This window comes from Chelon labrosus (assembly GCF_963514085.1).
Source record: "Chelon labrosus genome assembly, chromosome: 24".
Taxonomy (NCBI): Eukaryota; Metazoa; Chordata; class Actinopteri; order Mugiliformes; family Mugilidae; genus Chelon; species Chelon labrosus.
The window spans coordinates 3662308-3683145 of NC_140357.1; the positions used below are offsets into that span (position 1 = coordinate 3662308).

Sequence of the window (20838 nt, forward strand, 5' to 3'; positions counted from 1 at the left end):
AAAATAATTCAGCTATTTTCTTTGAGTGGGAAAATGTAAAAGAAATTGTGTGAATGTCTTTGAAATAACCGTCATATTAAATGCTATTTATCTCTGCCATGGTTAATGTACTTTTTCTCTCGCTGCTCGTCACAGAAACCCTCTACCACCGCCACTGTGTAATAACTCATCCCAAAATATAAAGCTATAAATATTAGCCCGTGTACTCGAATAACACACATTTTGATATTATGCTTTGCATCCAGAGACTCACCTGCGAGGGAGCTGCACCCAGGTGGTGTCTGTGTGAAGCGGCGTCCCCAGGCCGAACTTTTCCGAGACATTTCGCCCCCTGCGAACGTCAAAAGACGACAATGATTTTACAGACGGGTGCAAAGCTGTAAGGCCAAAATATGAATAACCCTGGACTTTATGGATAAGAGAAACATGGTAGACTTTTCAAATATCCAACAAGTCTCTTTTTCCTTGTCACCAGACTAGTGTGACAACTGAAACTCCCCCAGCTCAAATTACAACTAATCAAAACTCATGGTTACATTGTAACCTTGGTTCTATGAGTGAACAGATTATCTTCCCTCTCCTACAGATATTATATATATATATATATATATATAAATTGCAAATGATTTGCTATTTTTATGAGCCACTCATAGAGATAGCTTGTAGACCTGATGATAACCCAAAATGTCATTATAAAGGTCCGTGAAAGAATTGTAAGGGCTATAACACACCAAACCGCAAACCGACGGCGGCCTTTCTCTGTTGTCGGGCCATTAGGTAGCATCAGTGGCCCGAGTTTTTGTGGTGTGTCCTAACCCAGGGGTTCCCAAACTTTTCCATGCCAAGGCCCCCCAAACAGCATTAGCTTCTGGCCTGGGACCCCATTTGCAAACTTACAGACAATGCTACAAAAATGTAAAGAAACGTCATCTTTTATAATGTTCTTTCTTACTTTTATTCACTATTCAATAACTATTACATTTGTTTAGCATAAGTGCTGCCTCATATTTTCTGATTTTAGTTGGCCAGGAGTTCTTAGGTTTTTTTGCAGCAGTATCCTCCACAACAGGGCTGTTGGTCTGTTCCTTCGTTCTCTTTCTTGTCAAAAACCTGTCCATTTTGTGCTAGCTACACGCTAGCTTGAGGAGTAAAGCAGCTTGATAAATGGCACAAACTGCCAGGTCTACACAGATTATGAGGTCATGAAGAATATTTTGACTGGCAGAGAATCAGAAAGATGAGCATGGCAAATAACATTTAGACATGATATATTATTAATAATTATGTTTTATGATAGTGGTTTAAAAATAATTGGATTATATTTTATAATAATGATTAATAAAATAATTAGATTATATTTTATAACAATGGCTAAAAAGAAATTATATTTTTTTTCATTTTTCAAATTTTTTTTCTTATCTTCCCTCCAATTGTCTGAGGCCCCCCCAGCGCCCCCTGGCGGCCCCCAGGGGGCCACAGCCCCCACTTTGAAAACTACTGTCCTAACCTACTGGCACGACAGGACCCCTGTCACCAGCTTTTCAGTCATTTCAGCACGTTGAATCTGCGTCGGAACGACACAGTGGGAGAGATATCTGGTCGGCTGATAAGCTTAGAGAACAAGTGCATGAGAAAACAAACAGAAGTGCGGAAAGTAAATAAAAACAATCTGTCTAATGTGAACATTTAAACGCAGAAATACTGATACCACGTGATCATCTAGAACTCATAAACTGTAGAGCAGCTGGTCAGCATGATTCAGGAGAGGACAGCAACGGTTTGCAGCTCTTCCTTGCCTCCCAGCTAAAAGCTACTCTTCTGGTTTCTACTTTTGAATCACGAATACAGACTACTGCCACCTGCTGGTATGAAGGGTTATTTCTTTTCGCGCAAGTGCAGAATGTATTAGCCAACTGGACACTGGACGTAGTCGTTGCGCTGCGCTCAGGCCCAGACACAGGCAGTGTCAAGGTTGGCTTTAGTTGCTCGTAGTTTTGTTGTGTTGGTTTGTTGTGACCATACGTTAAGTGGTAACTATGTGTCTTGGTGGAAAAAACAAAAATACAACAGCTCTGCTCTGCACTGCTCATCCGCAACTTTTTTTGCTCTACATTATGTTGATACTTTAACACGTTGATTATTTATATTTAGTATTTTTATCTGCATCTGTTTAGATGTATTCATTCATGTATTTAACCTGCAACAATGTCACTGTGAGTCTTGAGTGGATTTACAGGATAAACCCAGAGACTGAATTTCGCTGCGTTAAATTAATCATAAATAAAGTACTACTACTTGTAAACAGAAGAGAATTTACTATTGATGAAGTAAATGACGACTGATGCAACTTCTTGCATCAGTCATCAGGCGTTTGGAGAGATGGGAGGGATGTCTGAAGATGATAAATAAATGAATTGTCTGAAGTCAGGTCGGTGTTCTCTGCACCTCCTCCTTGATGGACGACACTGGAGCTTCTCCCCTCTGCTTCCCTAACCGCAACTCCTCCTGCAGGAGGCTGCTGCAACCCCGCTCTGAGACCGCTCTCCTCTACGCCCTGCTGGCCTTCATCTCGGCGCTCACCGTGATGCTCAACCTCCTCGTCGTCATCTCCATCTCTCATTTCAGGCAGCTCCACACCCCGACCAACGCCCTGCTCCTGTCCCTGGCCGTGTCTGACCTGGTGGTGGGGCTGCTGGTGATGCCCGTCGAGGGCCTGCGCTACATGGAGACGTGCTGGCTGCTGGGGAGGCTGATGTGTGCCGTGACGCCTTATATTTCTTACTGCCTTCTCTCTGCCTCTTTAGGAAACATGGTGCTCATATCTATAGACCGCTATGTTGCTATCTGTGACCCGCTGCTGTATTCCTCTAAGATGACCCTGAACAGAGTTAAAATATTTATTGGTGTCAGTTGGATCTGTTCAATCACCTACAATGGGCTGATTCTAATGCACCACTTAGGGCAGCCAGATAGGTTCAACTCCTGTCACGGTGAGTGTGTGGTGGTCATCAGCCATATCTCAGGAACTGTTGACCTCTTCATCACCTTTGTCGGTCCCTGCACTGTCATGGTCATTCTTTACATTAGGGTGTTTCTTGTTGCTGTGTCTCAGATCCGTGTCATTCGTATGCAGGTGGTAGCTACCACTGCGAGAACACCTCCAACTGCTAAAAAATCTGAAAGAAAAGCAGCCAGGACTCTTGGGTTTGTGATAGCTGTGTTTCTAATGTGCTTCTGCCCGTATTACTACCCTTCCTTCGCAGGCGCAGACACCTCAAACAGCTTGTCGTACTTTGCTGTGTTGTCTTGGATCATGCTGACAAACTCCTGTGTTAATCCTTTAATTTATGCTCTGTTCTATCCCTGGTTTAGAAAAGCCATCAAATTAATCTTCACCCTCAGAATACTGCAGCCTCACTCACGGGAGGCCAAGATCCTGTAAACAGGGCTGGGTTTGATTTTTTTCTGTTTTAACGACGCATGTATGTGCTGTTTGGACAGAAGTGTTGTGTATTCAACGGTGAGTTCAGCTGAAAATGTTTGACAATGTCACTGCACTTGTGTTTTGCAATGTACATTTGTGTTGCTTTTAGTTCACAAGCATCAACAACACACAAAAAGCAAATATATGCAACATATGTGTGAGTATCTTCAGCTTGTATTAATGCATTATTACGCATTAAAAACAGCACAGAAGTTCATCTATGTACCATACTGTATATTACTACTGCTTTATAAATAATTTACCTACCACTCATGTGTAACTAATGAGATTTTTGCACAACAGAAGCCTTATCAACATTGCTACTTTTTATGTTTCACCATTTTTCTTCCAGTATAATATCTATAAAACATTTAATATCTTGGGTTTGATTATAATGGCTCTTGTTAAGGCTGTATCTACTCCTCTTTTTAGGCTGTGATATTGTTAAACTCTGTCTCTTCATTTCTCGTCTTTAAAGATTTTAATTGTTATTTTAATTTTAAAACAGACTGTGTGAGAATAATAAAGTCAAATGTACTTAAAAAAATGGTACTTTCAAGTTTTTCTTCCACTGATTTACCAATAAGAGACAGTATTGGTGGTATTACTTTATGATAGTATAGTAAAGAACTGTAATTGAACTGATATATGTATTTGACAATAATAACCCTAAGCTGTGCACGCAATAATATTTTGAAAGCAATTTTCAGTGCATATTGATAATATTAATAATTATTAAGGTTAACAAGGCCTGTTTACTGGATCTGTACAAATTCATAAATCTGCACACATTAAGGAGTCTTTTAACAGGCAAGTAGAAATGTAATCTATTTTACTGAGTGATTAAATTGCTCCTTAATACTTTCTATTCATAATTTAAAAAGCATGTTTATTTACTTTCACACTATAATAGACATAACAGCAATTTGGTGCTTTGTACAGTTTGTGAATGTGCAGTATCGTCATCCGCGCCAGCAGGGGGAAGTGTTGCATTACTAATGTCTGATAGCTACCGCTGTTGGGGCTAGCTCAGCAGCTAAACATGACCCTGAGCCACTGCTTCAGACGCCCCCACATTTCTGTTTAATATTAACATTTGATTTACAATTATTTAAAATATGCTGCGGACAATGTGTCGGGCCGGTGGGGCCGTTTTTAAGGTAAAGACTCTGTTTACTAAGTAGTGATACAGTCTTTCTGTGCTAGCTGAAAGAGCATAACTAGCTTGCTAAGTTGCTAGCTTGCTTTAGCCGGTAAAGTATTTAATAGGCAGTTTTGCTGAAGCAGCATTTTATTCTCCTCTATATCTGCATTTATATCCGTATGTAGTATATCAGTAAGCTATATAAGATATTAGTGTTATCAGTAGAGTAAGAGTAGATTGCTAACAGTAGCTGCTCCTGTCATATTGGCCATTCATCATTGTAATCAAGAGGGTCCAGGTGTGACAGTATTAACATGCATCACTTACTTGTGTGTTATAATGAGCTCATATCTTACACCTGAATATGTTTTAAGAGAATTCACTAACCGGGGTACATGAACTGATTTGTGCATCACTGTGTGTGTGTCCCCCCTCTGCAGAACACCCAGCGGACAGTCCCCAGATTGTGGGTGACCCCGGCCCAGCGGCGATGGGCTTCTCGCTTACCTGTGAACACCGCCGTCCTGTTTGTGCCACAGCAAGAGGCCTGGGTGGTCGAGAGGATGGGGCGCTTCCACCGCATTTTAGAGCCGGTATTTCCTATTTGAGGCCATCCTTCAGCAACACCAAGCCCGTCATATTTATATATAAATGTCCACTCTTTTTGTCTGCGCTCACAGGGCCTGAACTTCCTCATCCCCATACTTGACCGAATACGCTACGTGCAAAGCCTTAAAGAGATCGTTATTGACATCCCCGAACAGTCGGCCGTATCCCTCGGTAAATGCTACGAATGTGTGTGTTTATTATTGCTTTAATGGATGATTATAGCTGTATGAGCAGGTGTTTGTTTACGTTCTTGCAGATAATGTGACGCTGGAGATTGATGGAGTCCTGTTTTTGAGAATCCTAGATCCTTTTAAGGTATGTCAAGGATTTTTATTCATTCTGTTTTCAGTAAATGTTGGTAAAACATTGTTCTGAATCTCTGGTCAGAATCATTTAAGTGCAGTGTCGTGTTTTAGCCAGCAGGTGGCATCAGCTGGTCGCCTTTGTCACGAAGCCACCTCACTGAGCCTCATCGCTTTTTGTCTTCTCAGGCTAGTTATGGTGTAGAAGATCCAGAATATGCAGTGACTCAGCTTGCACAAACCACAATGCGTTCAGAACTGGGCAAACTCACGCTGGATAAAGTGTTCAGGGTAGGAAACGTCTGCACCACTCAAAGTGCATTGCATTATATAACATTAAAGGTAAGTACCTTAAACCTGCTGCCTCTTTGGTCTTCAAGGAAAGGGAGTCTCTTAACTTCAACATCGTTGAGCACATCAACCAGGCGTCAGACGAGTGGGGGATCCGCTGCCTGCGTTATGAAATCAAAGACATACAAGTTCCGCCTCGTGTTAAAGAGTCTATGCAGATGCAGGTAACACAAGGTCATTTCACAGTCGCGTTAACACTTTAAGAACTTGGATGCACATGAGGATGAGACAACTAATGACAAGTGATGCTGTTGCACCTAACCACCGGGTGATTTTAGGATTACTCTGTTCCCTTGGAGGATATTATTTTGTCTTTGTGCGTCCTGTGTAGGTGGAGGCGGAGCGCAAGAAGAGGGCCACGGTGCTGGAGTCTGAGGGGACGCGCGAGGCGGCCATCAACGTCGCAGAGGGTCGCAAGCGATCGCAGATCCTCGCCTCGGAGGGCGAAAAGGCCGAGCAGATCAACAGAGCGGCTGGTGGGTTTTGCGTTTCACGTCTGACTTAAAGGGACAACTGGGAGTTTTCCGCGAACTGGGTTACGTGCGTGAATCATGTGATCATGTGATGTAATTGAAGGTTTTGCTAACTTGGGACTTAAGCCGTCATTACACTGAATCCACAAAGCATTTAATTACGTGCCAGTTGTGTGGTGTTACAACACTGGAACACAAGGAGCTCAGACATGACACAAATGGTCACTTACATTAAAAATGAGAGAACGCTGAAGCCTGCAATCTAAAACAAATGTTTTCTGTAGGTGAGGCCCAAGCCGTCTTGGCCAAAGCAGAAGCCAAATCTGAGGCCATCCGTCTGCTGTCAGAGGCTTTGGCTGAACAGGTACGACGTCACGTTTTATTTCAGGATTAGAAACCATCGTGAAAGTTTGTGTGAGGTGGAAATTAGTGGTTTGTGTTCTCGGCAGAACGGAAACGCGGCAGCCTCGCTGAGTGTTGCCGAACAGTACGTCTCCGCTTTCTCCAAACTCGCCAAAGAGTCCAACACCGTCCTCCTACCCTCGAGCACCGGGGACGTCAGCACAATGGTTTCGCAGGTATCCTGACTTTTAAATAAGACAAAATGAAAGGAGGTTTTGATCTCCTGGTGGGTCGATTCTGTTATTGTCCAGTAGCGCCAGGCGAGCTGTTTCCTCCTATTTTCAGTCTTTACCTAAGCCAAGTGTCTTCTGTTTGCAGCTTCATGTGTAATGGACCCCTCCAACGATTTATAGCAGCACAAACTGAATTATATTTCTACATTCAACTTCTTATTGTCTTGGATTCTTCATCTGTAGATTGCACACTGTTTCACTCTACATTAAGGTTATCTCAGTCATCTCTGGGTAAAACAAACTATTAAAAATGCATGAATTATAACTTCCTGCTGCATGGTGGTAACGCTTCCTGTTCTTCTGCCCTCAGGCCATGACCATTTACAGCACTCTATCCAAACCGAGGCTAAAAGCTGAGAACGTACGCGCCCGGACAGAGGAGCCAATTGAAGAGTCTTCAGTCCATTCAGCTCAGTAGCTGAAAAGAGAGGAAGCACTCTTCCACAGTTACAGAGTACAATGACTCTGCTGTTTGGACGCCTTTACTGTCTGGCGCACCGCTGAGGACAGGATGTCCAAAGAGACCAGCGACACTTGCTAAACCGAGATCATTACCAAGCAAGGACAGCGGGGCAAAGAGAAACTGCGACTTAAAAAGTGTTACTTTTGTTGGTCAGGTGTTGAACTTGTCCAGTGTGAATTGTAACCGTGATACGGACACTTGCTGCTCGACAGAGAGTCTATGACCACTAAGAAATAAAATTTTTGCTCTGTAAATGTCAGGTTCATGCTTGTTATTTAAGTGGTTGAAATTGATTTTTTCAGGAAGTGATTTTAACACAGAGTTCTCTTTTATCTTCTTCTCTGCTGAGGATCATGCGGATCTCTGCTGTGGCTTTGCCGCAAATACTTGAGCCGTACGGAAACTTCCCAGCTAGGTTCATTTGATTTTCATCTGTCCAGACAGGCTCGGCAGCTATTCCATGTACAAAAGTGTGACTTCCAAGAAGAGCAGCAGCTATCGTGGTTGAACATCTTCACCTCGATCCTAGCTCCACTAGCTTGTCACATTTCGGGTTTCTGTTAGTACTATTTCATGGAATTGCTTCGGCTGTTTTAGTGACCTTTTGGACAGTTTTATTTTTAAAGTATTATTGTAATGCATCTAAGAGTTATTGCATACCTGAGGTGTGAGTTTATGGCTTTGTTTTTTCAGTAAAGCTGACACAAATCAAAACTAACTCTTATCAGCAGCGGTTTATTTAGCTTTACAGTAAGATTAAACCTAGATTATAAAGTATAGATGTCTCCTCCATTCTCATGCTATATCTAACGGTTGAGCTTTTTTTTTTTTCTCCTCTTTTTGGTTTGTTGCCAGGCATTGAAAAGATTGCGCTAAATCAATATTTTCTCATGAAAGTTCTTCCTTCAAGCCTCCAAGGAAACGGCTAATCCTCCTCTCTCATTACCAGACAACACAAACGTCTGCAAGCGCCGTCCGTCGCGCAGAACTGCTCTGACCGAGATAAAGCCCCTCGTTTCACAAAGACGAACGTCCCTCCGTCTCATCCCCGAGCTCACATGATGAAATGGAGAAAGCAATGACTGGAATGTGGAATTTGGTCGTGCGGATTTCGACACATAAAGCGCACTGCAAGCAGCCACTTGCCACCGTGTTCGTGCATGTGCGTGCGTCTTTAATCCTTCAGAGACTGGCAGCGACTAGCCCAAAAATCGGATGTTTTCTCATTCAAGCGTTTCCCAGACACACCTCTTTCTCACCCTCCTCTTCGGCCTCCTCTGCCTCGTCTTCTCCCCTTCCGTCCGTCTTCCCCGTAATTTGTTTTACGGTTTTGTCGGTAACTGCGTTTGCTCGGGGAGAGGATAAAAAAAGATTTTATAATTTAGACAAAGATGTAAGCTGCTGCTCCCCTCCTCCTCCTCCTCCTCCTCCTCCTCCTCCTCCGTGACACACATGCCCACAGCCTAAGGGCAGTATAGTTAAGGAGGTATGTAAAGTTTGTCTTTTTTAGGACCTTCAATGGACAAAAGCAGGGGAAAAAAGTGAGAGGGGGAGCAATTTTGTGGCTTCATTTCTGCCTCTCTCTCTCTCTCTCTCTCACACACATGCTGTTTTAATGAAATATGAAATTATGGAGGAGACATCAGCAGGGATTGGGGCGAGCTGACATAAAGCAGAGGACGAGCAAAAGGTATTAGCAGCTCATATAAAAAAAAAAAAAAAAAAAGAACGGCGCAGAACCGCAGTCGCATTCATCACCACTGGCTGCAACCGAACACACATTTTTCAGCAGCAGCTGCTCCTGTTACAGAGACGGAATGACACGGACGTCAAGATAACAAATGTGTGAGAGCGGGAGAGGTGATAAGGAGACGTGGGAGGATAATCCGATCGTATGACTGACGGTTTAACCCGTTTCGAGTCTTTTCTTGGGAAGACCCGGGCAAAAAATACCCCGAATTGAAATCATGCAAGAAAAGAGAGGAAGATGGTACGCGTTAAGAGAAAGTAAGCCAGTGCCAAGGCTGGAGACGGTGCCTGGCCTGCAATTTCTGGGAGTATAATCAGCTGTAACGCATGAAACATCTTAGATCCTTCACTCCGCCCACAAGATACAAGCTTTCCATTCTTGTATTTTTTCCCTCATTCACTCCACCAGGACGTCTACAAGCAGGACGCACTTTCACTCTGTTTGGACAAGAACTTAATACCAAGAGCTCCTGCCTTTTTTTTTTCTTTAAACTCTATTTGGGAACAGGATTTGAAATAAGCCCCTTCAACTTTTTTTTTCTCTCTCTTTGATGCGTTTCTAAGTAGCTACGGATCAGACAGCCTGACAGAAAAGTTGTGACAGATTTAGAAAGCGGGAAAAAAAAAAAAAAAAAAAAAAAAGCAGAGAGAGAGAGAGAGAGGGAGAGAGAGATTTGCCCTGAAGGTTTCTGAGGAAGAAACAGGAGACAGATAAAGAGGGAGCAATAATCTGAGCGCAAGGAGAGAGTGAAGAGCACAGCTGTTGTGTGAAGGGAAAGAAAAACACAGATAAAGAACGCGGGGAAGTGCACAAGTGTGAAGGGCGAGGGGGGGAGAGGTTGACGAGGACAACCAAGGCTGGGGAGAAAATAAACGGGAAAAATCAGCGAGAGACTGAGGATTTATTCGAGCCGAAGGCCAGGGGGAACACGAAGGGAAGACAAAACTCAACCAGAGACACATCATTATCAAAGCAACAGCAGGAATGGAAGAGCAGAAAGACGAGAGGAGAGACGTCCTCTGACGAGAAAAGAAGAAGTGCTTGACACGAGCGAGAGGAGAGGATTTCCTCATCATGATTTATTCAGCCGACTTCCCGGATTCCAACAACCTGCGCAGGAAGAGCAACTTCGTCCCGGGATAGAATGAAGAGAGGAGCAAAGCGATACCTGCCAGATCTGTGATATCTCCTTCTCCTCCCAGACTCCTTCACCTTCCTCTCCTCCTTCCTGTCTTTTGCATGAAGCTTTGAATTCACCAATTTCCACCTCCTTCATCCTGATATCTCCTCTCCTCCTCCTCCTTCTCCCCTCCATCTCCTCACTATGTGGATACCAGCTGTGCTGTTATGGATTCTTAATATCAGCAATTTGTGCTCAGGACAAGACTATACAGACTATTACCAAACTGGAGACATGGGCACAGAGGTAAATCATTTCATTTCACTATTTTTCTTTTATAAAAAGGACCTATTGAAAAGGTTCCCTCACATCTAGTGCCTGGCAATTTTGTCAATAGATGTGAAACATTAAAGGAATGAATAAGTGAAGAAACTTTATTTCCTTACATGGTATTATAACATGTACAATAATTGCTGTGTGCTCAAGCCAACTAATAGAGATTTATTTTCAACAGGAATTCTCATTAAGTTCAAGATCTCTTATACAACCGCAACGCATTACAACGCAATCAAAACCGGAGCCGTTGCCACACACAAACCCGGACTTTTAAAAATAAACTCTTCTATGATGAAGAGCTTCGGTTGTGCACCTGACCTCATTAATGACAGGATATCAACATGACATGCAGCAGATCGCATACTGAGCGAGATGCAGACATTTTCTATTTTCGGAGAGTAATCTTTCTTAATGAATAACAAATAACAAAAGGCCAGAAGCAAAGTTTAATCTAACTGATGGAATATCAGCGGGTGTTATCAGCATAAAAATGGGTATAAAAATATTCAGGTGGACCATGAGTACTATTTATGCCTAAACGTCAGTGGACCCAGAACTGATCCTTGTGGGATACCTGAAGCCTTAAACAGCCTATGATCCAACGCAAGGCACCGAAACTTACAAAAGCAGCTTATTTAGCTGAATAGTATAGTCATCAAACAGCGCCATCAAACAAGGATATTTCTTTTAAATAACAGCCAAGAAGTTCCATGCTTTAGGGTGAGAACTTGTTTCCGTGACGCAATTTAGAAACAGCCGAATCATGATTCTGTGTAAAAGACGTCAGTTGGCATGGTCGAAACCGGAATGGTGGTTATGAGCCAACAAGGAAACAACTCGTGTTCAACGTACATCTCCTTTAAAATTTGGACATCCTTGTTTGGAAGCCAAGTCTACATACAAGTTCTTGACCACAGTGACTCATGGTGATTCTTTGATTTAGAAACTTTAAAATAATTGCATCGGTTTCTTAGAAGGAATGTGTACCCTCTCTGGTTATGGGCGAAGATCTTAAGCTCCTGGAAATGAATGAATGACTGGATTCCAGTCACATATTTTGTGTTTGATTCAGACAAGTTATATTTATAATAGAAAACAGGCAAATGCAAGGGTGTGTGTAAATGTGCCAGATGTATTTGATGTCGGACACACCCCAGAGCACTGAGCTCACGGTCAGTCCCTTAGCAGTGACCTCATAAGATCATAAGATCACATAACAACATGAAAACAAACTGAACCAACTTATTCTCATTTCTGATGATAGTAGTTTTTCTTTTATCAATGGTGAATGTCCAATATGGCTGCCACCTGAAAACTATTTACAGTCAAAACAAAAGTCACACCAGCCCAACTGTGGCTCCAGGAGTGGCAAACTGGTCACTCGGTTGGACTGAAGTGTCCCTTTTTCTTTTGAATCATGGTCCCCAAAGGATAACCCTTGAGCACATTTGCATTCGTGGTTAGCACGTCAGTACGCCATCATTAGCTTATTAACAGACTAAATATAAATGTTATAGTGAATTAAAGAGTTTGGATGGCTGTTTATAAACAGCTACGTGATGCAAACCAGATGTGGAGGTAAATAGTGACAGAAAAGTATGCTGATACAGATGAGATGGATGGACGGAAACAGAAAGGGAGAGAGAGAGAGAGAGAGGGGGGAGGCGGACAGAAAGAGATAAATGAAACGAGCGATAACTGCGCAGAGATCTGGTTTCTGTTTAGCTCATGCCAGCAGTGCCAGCCTGATCCTTCTCACGCTGGGAAACGAAACAACCACTCTCACTCCCCGGAGCAAGAATTAATACGCGACACTCCGACAACGATAACAACTCCCAGCTAACATTTAGTAACCCGCAGAGGATACGGCGGCCTCTATTAGCCAGCCTGTTACACAATTAACCTCTTATCTGTCAACTACCGCATCACTATGGAGCAGAACGGAGTCATCTATCATGACGGCGAAAAAAGAAATCATTATTGAGATGACTCACGGCAGTAATGGTTTATAGAACGATATCTACTATAAACTGAGATTTCCTGTACGAACCTGGTCCACCATACTAATATTGTGAGTGAGCTGACAGCCTGTTTGGGCCATTTGAGCAAGCCGAATGCTGCATTAAAGGACTCCTCAGGAGCTCTAACATAAGAGGCTGGAATTGTGTAGTTTCACTTGTCTAAACGAGGTCTGGTTACAGCGTCTTGCTCAAGGGCAGTACAGCAGGGGGAGATCAGATAGTCTCTCATTTCGCTTGAGGTGAAGTTTCACAGATTCGAGCTTGTATGACAGGGAGCAAAAAAAAAAAAAAAAAAAAAAGCACAGAGGCGTAAAGAAAATTTTGCTGATTCCATGTGTACTCAATTTCAACAATGAACAGGTGAAGAGAGGACACGTGCACTCTTAATAACCAACAGTAGCCAACATGTTGCAACACATTGGTAGCTGAGGCATTCCCTGCTCATCCAGCACCAACCTGTAAAGCAGACACCGTAAATTCTGTCGTAACTAATAGTTTTCCCAAAAAACAACAGAAAATGCGCGCTTGTTTTAAGTGTTATATAACCAAAAACAAGCGTCTCCAATTCCTGTTTTTCCCCATTCTTTCGCGGTTTCATCTCGCAGGCTCCGGCGCAGTCAGACGACCAGCCCAGCTTGGAGACCATAAGGAGCGTCGATGAGCTGCTGCAGCTTCTGTACCCCGAATACAATCTGATTCAGCACTGCATGAGGAAGAAATCATGGCACGCATCTGCTTCCTCTTCTTACCCCTCGTCCTCGTCATTCTCCGCATCCTCGGCGAGCCCTTTAGTCCACTCTAACAAAGACGACTTCTGGGGTCTCCCGAGGGAGGAGGCTCTTTACAAAGTCGACGGGACTTTGGAAGGTAAGCGCCAAGACGCTCCTCAAGTATTTATTGCGCTTCGGAGCGTCAGCAAACACAATCCAGTCACTCGATCTGTCATGTTTTTAGTCATCCTGGAGGAGATCCAGCGAACCTCGTGCCAGCCCAGAGAGGTCTGCATCGAGGTCGCCAAAGAATACCCCGACTCTACGAGTAAATTCTACCTCCCTCGCTGTGTGGCGCTGCACCGCTGTGGTGGATGCTGCACCAATGAGGCTTTTTACTGCACGAACACAAGTCACACACTTGTCAACAAGACCGTAAGTAACATAGCTGGATTGTTTAAGCGCTTGGATTACATGATTGTGCTGGTATGTTCAGCTCATACACCTAATACCGCCTCGAGAAAGTGGACAGAAACCAATCTGGCTTGTTTTGTAACTAGCTCATGTGTATCACAACCCGCCCATACTCCAGTGGGACAGCCTTTGGCTGCGGCTGGACATCAAGTCAATACAGTACACACAGTCACGCACAGTTGCACAACCTTTAAACGATTACGTCAACCCCCCGACACATCACAGGAAACAATGAGAGCAGCAGAAAAAGAACTACAACGAATGTTCCCTAACCTTCGTCTCCCCTCGCTGCCAGCTGATGGAACTGTCCCCGCCCAGGATGGACCGCTCCGTCGTCATGGTGACCTTCATCAACCACACTTCGTGCGAATGCCTCTCCAAGCGGCCGCTCCACTCCATCATAAGACGAGCAGCGACAGATCACCTGTGAGTTGGAATGAGGAGTCATGAATGAGTACGTGTACAAATATTCATGCGTCTGCTGCTCCTGTATTCATGCGGTTGCGTGTGTGTGTGTGTGTGTGTGTGTGTGTAGGTGCTCCCCGCCCGATATTCCCTGCGCTTCGGGCTCTTTATGGGATCCGGTGAACTGCGTGTGCGTCTCTGCAGACACGATAAACTACTCGGAGAGAGAAACGGGTAAGTTGGAGTCATGTTGGTTGAATTAGCGCGTCAGTTTCAGCTGACAGTCAGCGCTACTCAAGCTGGGGATCCAGACCAAGACGAATCTGACTATTGTTATTGCTGTGATAGCAAGTGATATATGCCTAGAAATAAACTTGTGGCCGGGCTGTTAAACAAGAGGCACGCATTTCTCTTCTTGTATAACGGTTCGCTCAGCAGGACAGCCAATCACAGAGATCTCGCTCACTGACTTGCTCCGCCGATGATTCAACATATTTAGCATACCGACGCCAACAGGGGTCCGGCTAGTGACGACGGAGCCGGACACCGCAAAAGCTAGGGCCGCAGCTCGACGCAGGCCAACATCCAACCGCTGGCTTGGTGCCTCGGATATAAAGCATCATTACCAAAAAAAATAAAAAACAGGATTTACCTCATGGGTAGAACACTGCAGTAGGACGAGTGGAAACTTTAAACCCTCAAACAAACACAACAGCAGATGATTTCACTAAAGGAAGTGGAAGGCTCTGGCGCAGTGCGATGCCTCCTGCAGCGCTGCGTGCACAAATACTCCCTCAACATGTTGTAAGTGGCCACAGAGATCATCTCACTGAAGGAAATGCGCCTTCTAAGTCGCTCTGAACCAGAATGCAAAGTCACACAGAAAAACCCACTGAGCAGGTTTTAGGGCTGCCATATAAACAATGATGATGACACCTGGGCGGCAAATGAAACAAATCTCCCGGAAGCAATGTTTATTCAAATATAACAGGCGTAGATTAAAGTGCCGGTGGCGTTTTACGTGTATATTCATATAGCAAGCGGAAAAAAAAAGTCTGAATCCTCACAAACGCAAAGCCATTATTCAAAACTTAACTTTTCCCAAGCCACCTAAAGCAAAATATATTCCCTTCTTCGGATTTACCACTGGTATGCAACAACCTCAGCTGACAACCTAAAAAAAAAAAAAAAAGAAAACAAAATGCCAGCCTTGCTGCAACTTCGACCACAGCTGCTGTAGCTGCTTGCCTTACTGGCATCCGCGGAACAGCACAACAAAATCTGGCTGCACTGTACAACCTGTGTTCCTCCCACAACCAGTGAGAGGTTGTGGATCACCAGAGGATACAATCAGCGAAGTCATTTGGACCACGAACGTGGTGTACAATATTTCATAAAAATGGGGGGAAAAAAAACAAGTCAATACCATTTGCCTCTTCTTCCCATGTGTTTTCCAGAGGCGCTGGACTCGGGCCTGCTGGCTCTCTGTGGGCCCAACAGGGTTCTGGAAGAGTCCACTTGCGAGTGCATCTGTCAAAATGGACTCACGGAAGCCAGCTGTGATCCAGGCTGGAAACTGGACCACAACACCTGTAAGGAGAGTTTTGGTTATATAACATAAATATAATTGGGAGGGAACACCAGGGAGCAATAGGTTCTGGTTTACTGTAAATACGCCTAAAGGGCAGTCAATCTGAAATGACTGAGCAAGTGGGAAAAATAAACAGACAGAGGGGAGTTTTGGGAAGCAGTGCTTCTTGCAAGGATCTAACAAGTAGGAACATGACAATCAAATATTTAGCACAGCACTGCAGAGAAGAGGGCGAAATGCAATATCAGTTTTAATTCATAATTTCACCTCACCCTCCTTTCCTCCTCGATTTTGATCTTCTCTTCTCCCAGGTGAGTGCCAGTGCGAAGGCCAAGGCGAGGGGAAGTTGTGCCCTGCCGGCCAGCGGTGGGACGACGAGCTGTGCGGCTGCGTGTGTGCCGCCGACTGTCCCGGGAATCAGCCCCTGAATCCCGACACCTGCCTGTGTCAGTGCAGGGAGAGCCCTCAGTCGTGCCTGCGCCAGGGAAAGAGGTTCAACTCCAGCACGTGCAGGTAAGGCCTACAAGAAGGGCAAGGCTCACTGGCTGTGGTTTGAAGTTATCATATCCTACCCTAGAAGCAAAGATAGACTGTCTACTGTTACTAAAGGTAAAAGAAACTTAAATCAGATTTTCTGTACAGGGTAAATCATCAATCTTGTAATTACAAAATATTTCGCAGCCAGTTGTGGCACTTGCTCAAGGTCTGGTATCCATGCGTGCACTGAAAACAATTAACTGTAGCTTTTAGTTCCTCTTTTCCTACTTCCACAGTAGCATAAAATTAAAACTTAAAAATCCCCATCCTGACGTAAACCTGTGGTTTTGTAGCACAGCATTCCAGCAACGTTACGTAAAGGTCTAACGTGTGCGGACCAGAACACACACACAGAGATTTGGAGCGCATTAAACACGTCATTGGCATAGAGGTGATGTAACAAGAATTAGACAATGCTTCATATTGGTGGAATAAATGTTGTCGAGCATCTGTTTCTGATGAGTGACCCAAACCAGTGGCTTATAGTGGGAGAACTGCTCCTGTACATGGGGCTTCAGATGAATGGTGGGTCATTAGGGTGCCATCACAACTCTTCACCCTGGGAGCCCTGGAAGGAGAGAGAACTCGAGCTTCGGGAGAAAGAGCTCTCAATGGACATGTCAAGCATTCCACGCACCAAAAAGAAAACTTTCTCCCTCCGTTTTCTTCCGTTCGCATGTTCCCATGCGACCTTTTATGGACATCAGACGTCCTAAACGTTTGCGCGCGTTTTTTTTGCACGCGCGTCGCGGTTCCCACAGCCAGCATGCGAGGGATCAGCCTCCCTCTGACCCCGGGAGGCCTGCGGAGAGACGGAGAGGGAGACCGGGTGAACTTGATGACAGTGAGCAGAGCGGCCGTCGGGGCAGGCCGGCAGGCAGCTCGGAGACGTGCGGAGGGACAGGCACTAAGAAAACATATCAGCGGACACGAGCTTTGACATGACGGATTTATGCTCATTGTGGCCTTACATGTGGGAAAGTTCTCGGACGTACACATAAGTGACCTCTCCTAAACTTTCTCAGCTTAAGAAGGAAATAAATAATATATTTTCTCAAACTGAACCTCAGAATAACTGAGATTTCCGGAGTGTTTTTTAACTATATCAGCGAAGTCAAATCCAGCTTTATACAGTTTGAAGGTTTGGTCCTTCTACTGTACGCTACATATAAAGTAGGGCATACCATGTGGAGATTTACACTAAAACAGCAGTTGATTTGTTGCTATTAGCTAAATATTTTCCCATAAGTTCACACGAAATGACGAGGGGAATGCTATTTGGTTCACACATAAAAACAGCTAGCTAAATCAAATCCAACTACATAGGTTAGTTATTATTCTTTTCATTGTTTTGTCTGCTTTTTAAAAAAAAAAAAAATAGTTTGATATGACATCTGGTCACAGGAGGTGGCGCGCAGAGAAACTGTACACCAACTGTGATTTTTTTTAAAGAGGAGACTTCCTAGAATCCTCCCGCTTCTTTGTTTTTCCAGACACAGGCTCTTTTGATGCACCCACAAACAAAACTTGGACCAGGGTTGATCCAAAAGGGATGTGCGATCTGAATAATCAATAGTGCGTATGCCAAGAGATAATAATCTCCTTTGTCCTATTTTTGTTCCCTCTTCTAAACCTCACCCTTCTCAAACATCTTGCCTTTCCGTCCTCGTTTTCATTCCCTCTACGGCCGCTTTTCTTCTCCGCTCTTTTTCAAATTCTCCTGATCCTATCTTTTCTTCCATCCTTCCCGACTCTAGCTGTTACAGGTTGCCGTGCAGGAAGCCCAGACGTCCGTGCCAGCCGGAGTTCTACTACAGCCACCAAGTCTGTCAGTGCATCCCCAAATACATGAGGCCTCCGTGGAATTAAAGGCTGAAACGGGAGCAGGAGCGCAGATGCTGCCCACTGACCTCTCGGACTGAAAAGGTGCAAGGCAGTCGGCCTCACAAGAGGGCAGGAAGCGGAACTGCACATTTACACGTACTGGCTGTCAGGTGACGACAAAGCAACATTTGGAAGAGTTTGAAATCGACACAGGAGGATCAGAGAGCTTCCCAGCGAAACAAAGAGGCCCAGACACCCACCTGTGTGCGCAGAAAGCTTCGACTCTCCGGGACTTTTGTCTGAAAATACCCATGCCTTTCTTGCCATTGTTAATAACACAACGCTGACTGGAAACAGCCAATCACGTCTGGAGAAAGCCCAAAAAAGCATGACAATGAAGCGGGATGGACCAATCAGACTCTAAGCCAGCGTTCATCCTGGCTCCAACATGTTCATGCAAGAAATCCAACCTGCTGTGAAATGGAAAGTGGAAGAAGATAATAACAGAGTAGACTTTTTTTTTTTTTTCTTAAAAAAAAAGCCAAATAAATAAACTTCACACTTTGGCCGCCTTGAGGGACGAGACATTCGAGAGGCTGGACGATTCATTCTGCAGAAATCATGTAACGTGACGTGCCCTGCATGTTGTTAGGGCCTTATGTTACCACTTTTAGTTAAGGCTGATGTTTCATTTTCACAAATCTACACTGAGGGAGAAAGTGAACTTCATGGGGTTTTTTTTTTTCTTCTTTATTTAGCCTTACAATAAAACTCCTCTCTCTCCAGCAGAATGCCAGGCCCTAAACACTCCCAACAGTTATTATATCCTCCAGTTTCTACTTGTCTCCGCTGCAGTGCTGCTCTTTGAAGATTTCCCTCATTACATGGCTGAATCCAGTCACTGACACTATTACTTGGGTGAAATTCTGGGTCTACTTATTTAACTCGCTCTGTAAGTAATACCGTCTGTGTATATTTAATAATTATTGTATTTTATTTTGTAGATGGAATCATGTGTAGTTGTAAGATACTGTATTTAAGTCACTACCCTATCTAAATATTGTTTATGGAACAAAACTACTTACATGTCTTTGTACTCAAGCCGATTTAATTATTATGGACATTTTGGAATTGCGTTTTTGATCGTCTGTTTTGCCTGCAAAGCAAATACATTAATCTGACAGGCTGTTCAGACCCGTTTGTGAAATGACGGTCTCATAAAGCCATTAATTGTTAAGATGATGGAGATGTATGCAGCGCAGTGTTTTGTTTCTGTGTCGATGTACAAAAATTGAAAGCGTGATTCATTATTTAAAAGTAGTTCTGAAGCATTGATTAAAGCCTTGTCAGACTGATACTGTTTGTCGGTAGAAGAGCAGCCCGTTAACACTTTACTCATGTTAAACTTGAGACAAATAAATACTGCTTTTAAAGACACACGTGTTGCCACCAGTAAGGCCGTAAACAAGACTTCGAAAGGTCGCAAATCTCTGTCAATTTTTTTTTACAGTATTAAGAGAACTATTTTACACGATGTTTTGTCGTTTAATGCCACCTTTTGCAGCCCAGGATTCGCTATTGCTGCAAGTGAGCTAATCCTTAGCACCTGTTTCGCACTAACTGATTACACCGACAAAACGCCCACATCGATGCAATATGTCTTATCAGACTTACCCTGGCTTCAACAGAACTCGGCAGATTGTAGTTAAGACCCGGGAAGTTGTTGGAAACAAACTTTTTCGCGTCCAAGTGGTGACGATTTCCGGAAGTTGGGAGAACACCGCTGCTCGGCAGGAGCCTCAGAAGCTAACAGTTTAGCAAGCTAACGACAGAGTAACTTAATAAAAAAATAAAAAAATAAAAATGGGAATATTTTTCCTAAGATGATAATATTTAGTCCCATAAAGTAAACCTTACGGTGCTCGACAAATGTCGTCTGTCGTAAACAATGTAGGACTATACTACAATATGTTAACAATGTTAGCTTCCGCCATTTTTTTTTTAATGTTAGCAAACAAAGCGGTGAACTTGAACCTTTGTTATAAAAAAATATACACATACATTTTTAGAATATTTTATAATATGCGTAAGAAGAAATATGGGTATTCAAAACAGCGTAATCTTTTTTTGTGCTTTTTACTCTTCCTACATTAAGTTACACGGCCGTTCGCTTGCTAACCATTGACTGTTGCTAGGCTGTTAGCTTCCGTGACTTCTCCATGTAAACAGTTGCTTAGCAGCAGCGTTGTCACGACTTGCGGCTGCAGTTTACCGTCAAGCATTTTGTGAGCTTTTGATGTCGTAATTAGAGCTCCTTTTTAAAACGGGGTTAGCAGTATTACGTTTTCTTGATAATCTTTTAATGTATGAAAAAAAATGTTGATATACCCAACAGCGTCATCCCCTCATTATGTATTTGCCATTTCTTTAAGCGTTTATTAGCATGTTGAAGTGTTAGCCTGGGCGGCTTGTAGTTGCCTAGCAGCAGCGTTCTTCAGATTTACGGCTGCGACACCTACCACTCCTCCTTCACACATACCTGCGGGTGGGAACTTCACTCACGTGGTCCACCTCCCCTACCCTTCCTTTCTACCACAACAAACAATGCT

The 20838-nt window shown here is 43.7% G+C and overlaps 3 protein-coding genes across 4 annotated transcripts; all 3 read left to right on the forward strand.

Moving 5' to 3' along the window:
- Nucleotides 1-2182: 2182 nt before the first annotated feature.
- LOC311509264 (trace amine-associated receptor 13c-like) lies at nucleotides 2183-3636 on the forward strand. The gene has a single exon (XM_084574390.1). The coding sequence runs from the start codon at nucleotides 2456-2458 to the stop codon at nucleotides 3440-3442; it is 987 nt and encodes a 328-aa protein (XP_084430516.1). The 5' UTR covers nucleotides 2183-2455; the 3' UTR covers nucleotides 3443-3636.
- Nucleotides 3637-4396: 760 nt separating this feature from the next.
- LOC311509263 (stomatin-like protein 2, mitochondrial) lies at nucleotides 4397-8548 on the forward strand. The gene is made up of 10 exons (XM_084574389.1): nucleotides 4397-4644; nucleotides 5069-5221; nucleotides 5309-5408; nucleotides 5494-5552; nucleotides 5729-5830; nucleotides 5920-6054; nucleotides 6222-6366; nucleotides 6648-6727; nucleotides 6813-6941; nucleotides 7309-8548. The coding sequence occupies exons 1-10, from the start codon at nucleotides 4603-4605 to the stop codon at nucleotides 7414-7416; spliced, it is 1053 nt and encodes a 350-aa protein (XP_084430515.1). The 5' UTR covers nucleotides 4397-4602; the 3' UTR covers nucleotides 7417-8548.
- A 777-nt stretch (nucleotides 8549-9325) lies between these two features.
- LOC311509262 (vascular endothelial growth factor C-like) lies at nucleotides 9326-19584 on the forward strand. 2 transcript variants are annotated; one of them, XM_084574388.1, is made up of 8 exons: nucleotides 9326-10637; nucleotides 13294-13555; nucleotides 13643-13833; nucleotides 14168-14298; nucleotides 14408-14511; nucleotides 15735-15869; nucleotides 16180-16381; nucleotides 18163-19584. In XM_084574388.1, exons 1-8 carry the CDS (start codon nucleotides 10536-10538, stop codon nucleotides 18272-18274), a joined length of 1239 nt encoding a protein of 412 aa, XP_084430514.1. In that variant the 5' UTR covers nucleotides 9326-10535; the 3' UTR covers nucleotides 18275-19584. The 2 variants fall into 2 exon arrangements, 1 of the variants encoding a protein (XP_084430514.1); XR_014699811.1 differs by having other exon boundaries at nucleotides 13643-14298; nucleotides 15737-15869.
- The last annotated feature ends 1254 nt before the right edge of the window (nucleotides 19585-20838 follow it).

Coding starts and splice junctions, on each gene's coding strand:
- LOC311509264 (XM_084574390.1), top strand. CDS start 2,456: ATGGACGACACTGGAGCTTCTCCCCTCTGCTTCCCTAACCGCAACTCC.
- LOC311509263 (XM_084574389.1), top strand. CDS start 4,603: ATGCTGCGGACAATGTGTCGGGCCGGTGGGGCCGTTTTTAAG. Junction 6,367..6,647: donor GCAGATCAACAGAGCGGCTG/GTGGGTTTTGCG, acceptor TGTTTTCTGTAG/GTGAGGCCCAAGCCGTCTTG. Junction 6,942..7,308: donor TCAGCACAATGGTTTCGCAG/GTATCCTGACTT, acceptor TTCTGCCCTCAG/GCCATGACCATTTACAGCAC.
- LOC311509262 (XM_084574388.1), top strand. CDS start 10,536: ATGTGGATACCAGCTGTGCTGTTATGGATTCTTAATATCAGCAATTTG. Junction 14,299..14,407: donor CGAGCAGCGACAGATCACCT/GTGAGTTGGAAT, acceptor GTGTGTGTGTAG/GTGCTCCCCGCCCGATATTC. Junction 15,870..16,179: donor GAAACTGGACCACAACACCT/GTAAGGAGAGTT, acceptor CTCTTCTCCCAG/GTGAGTGCCAGTGCGAAGGC.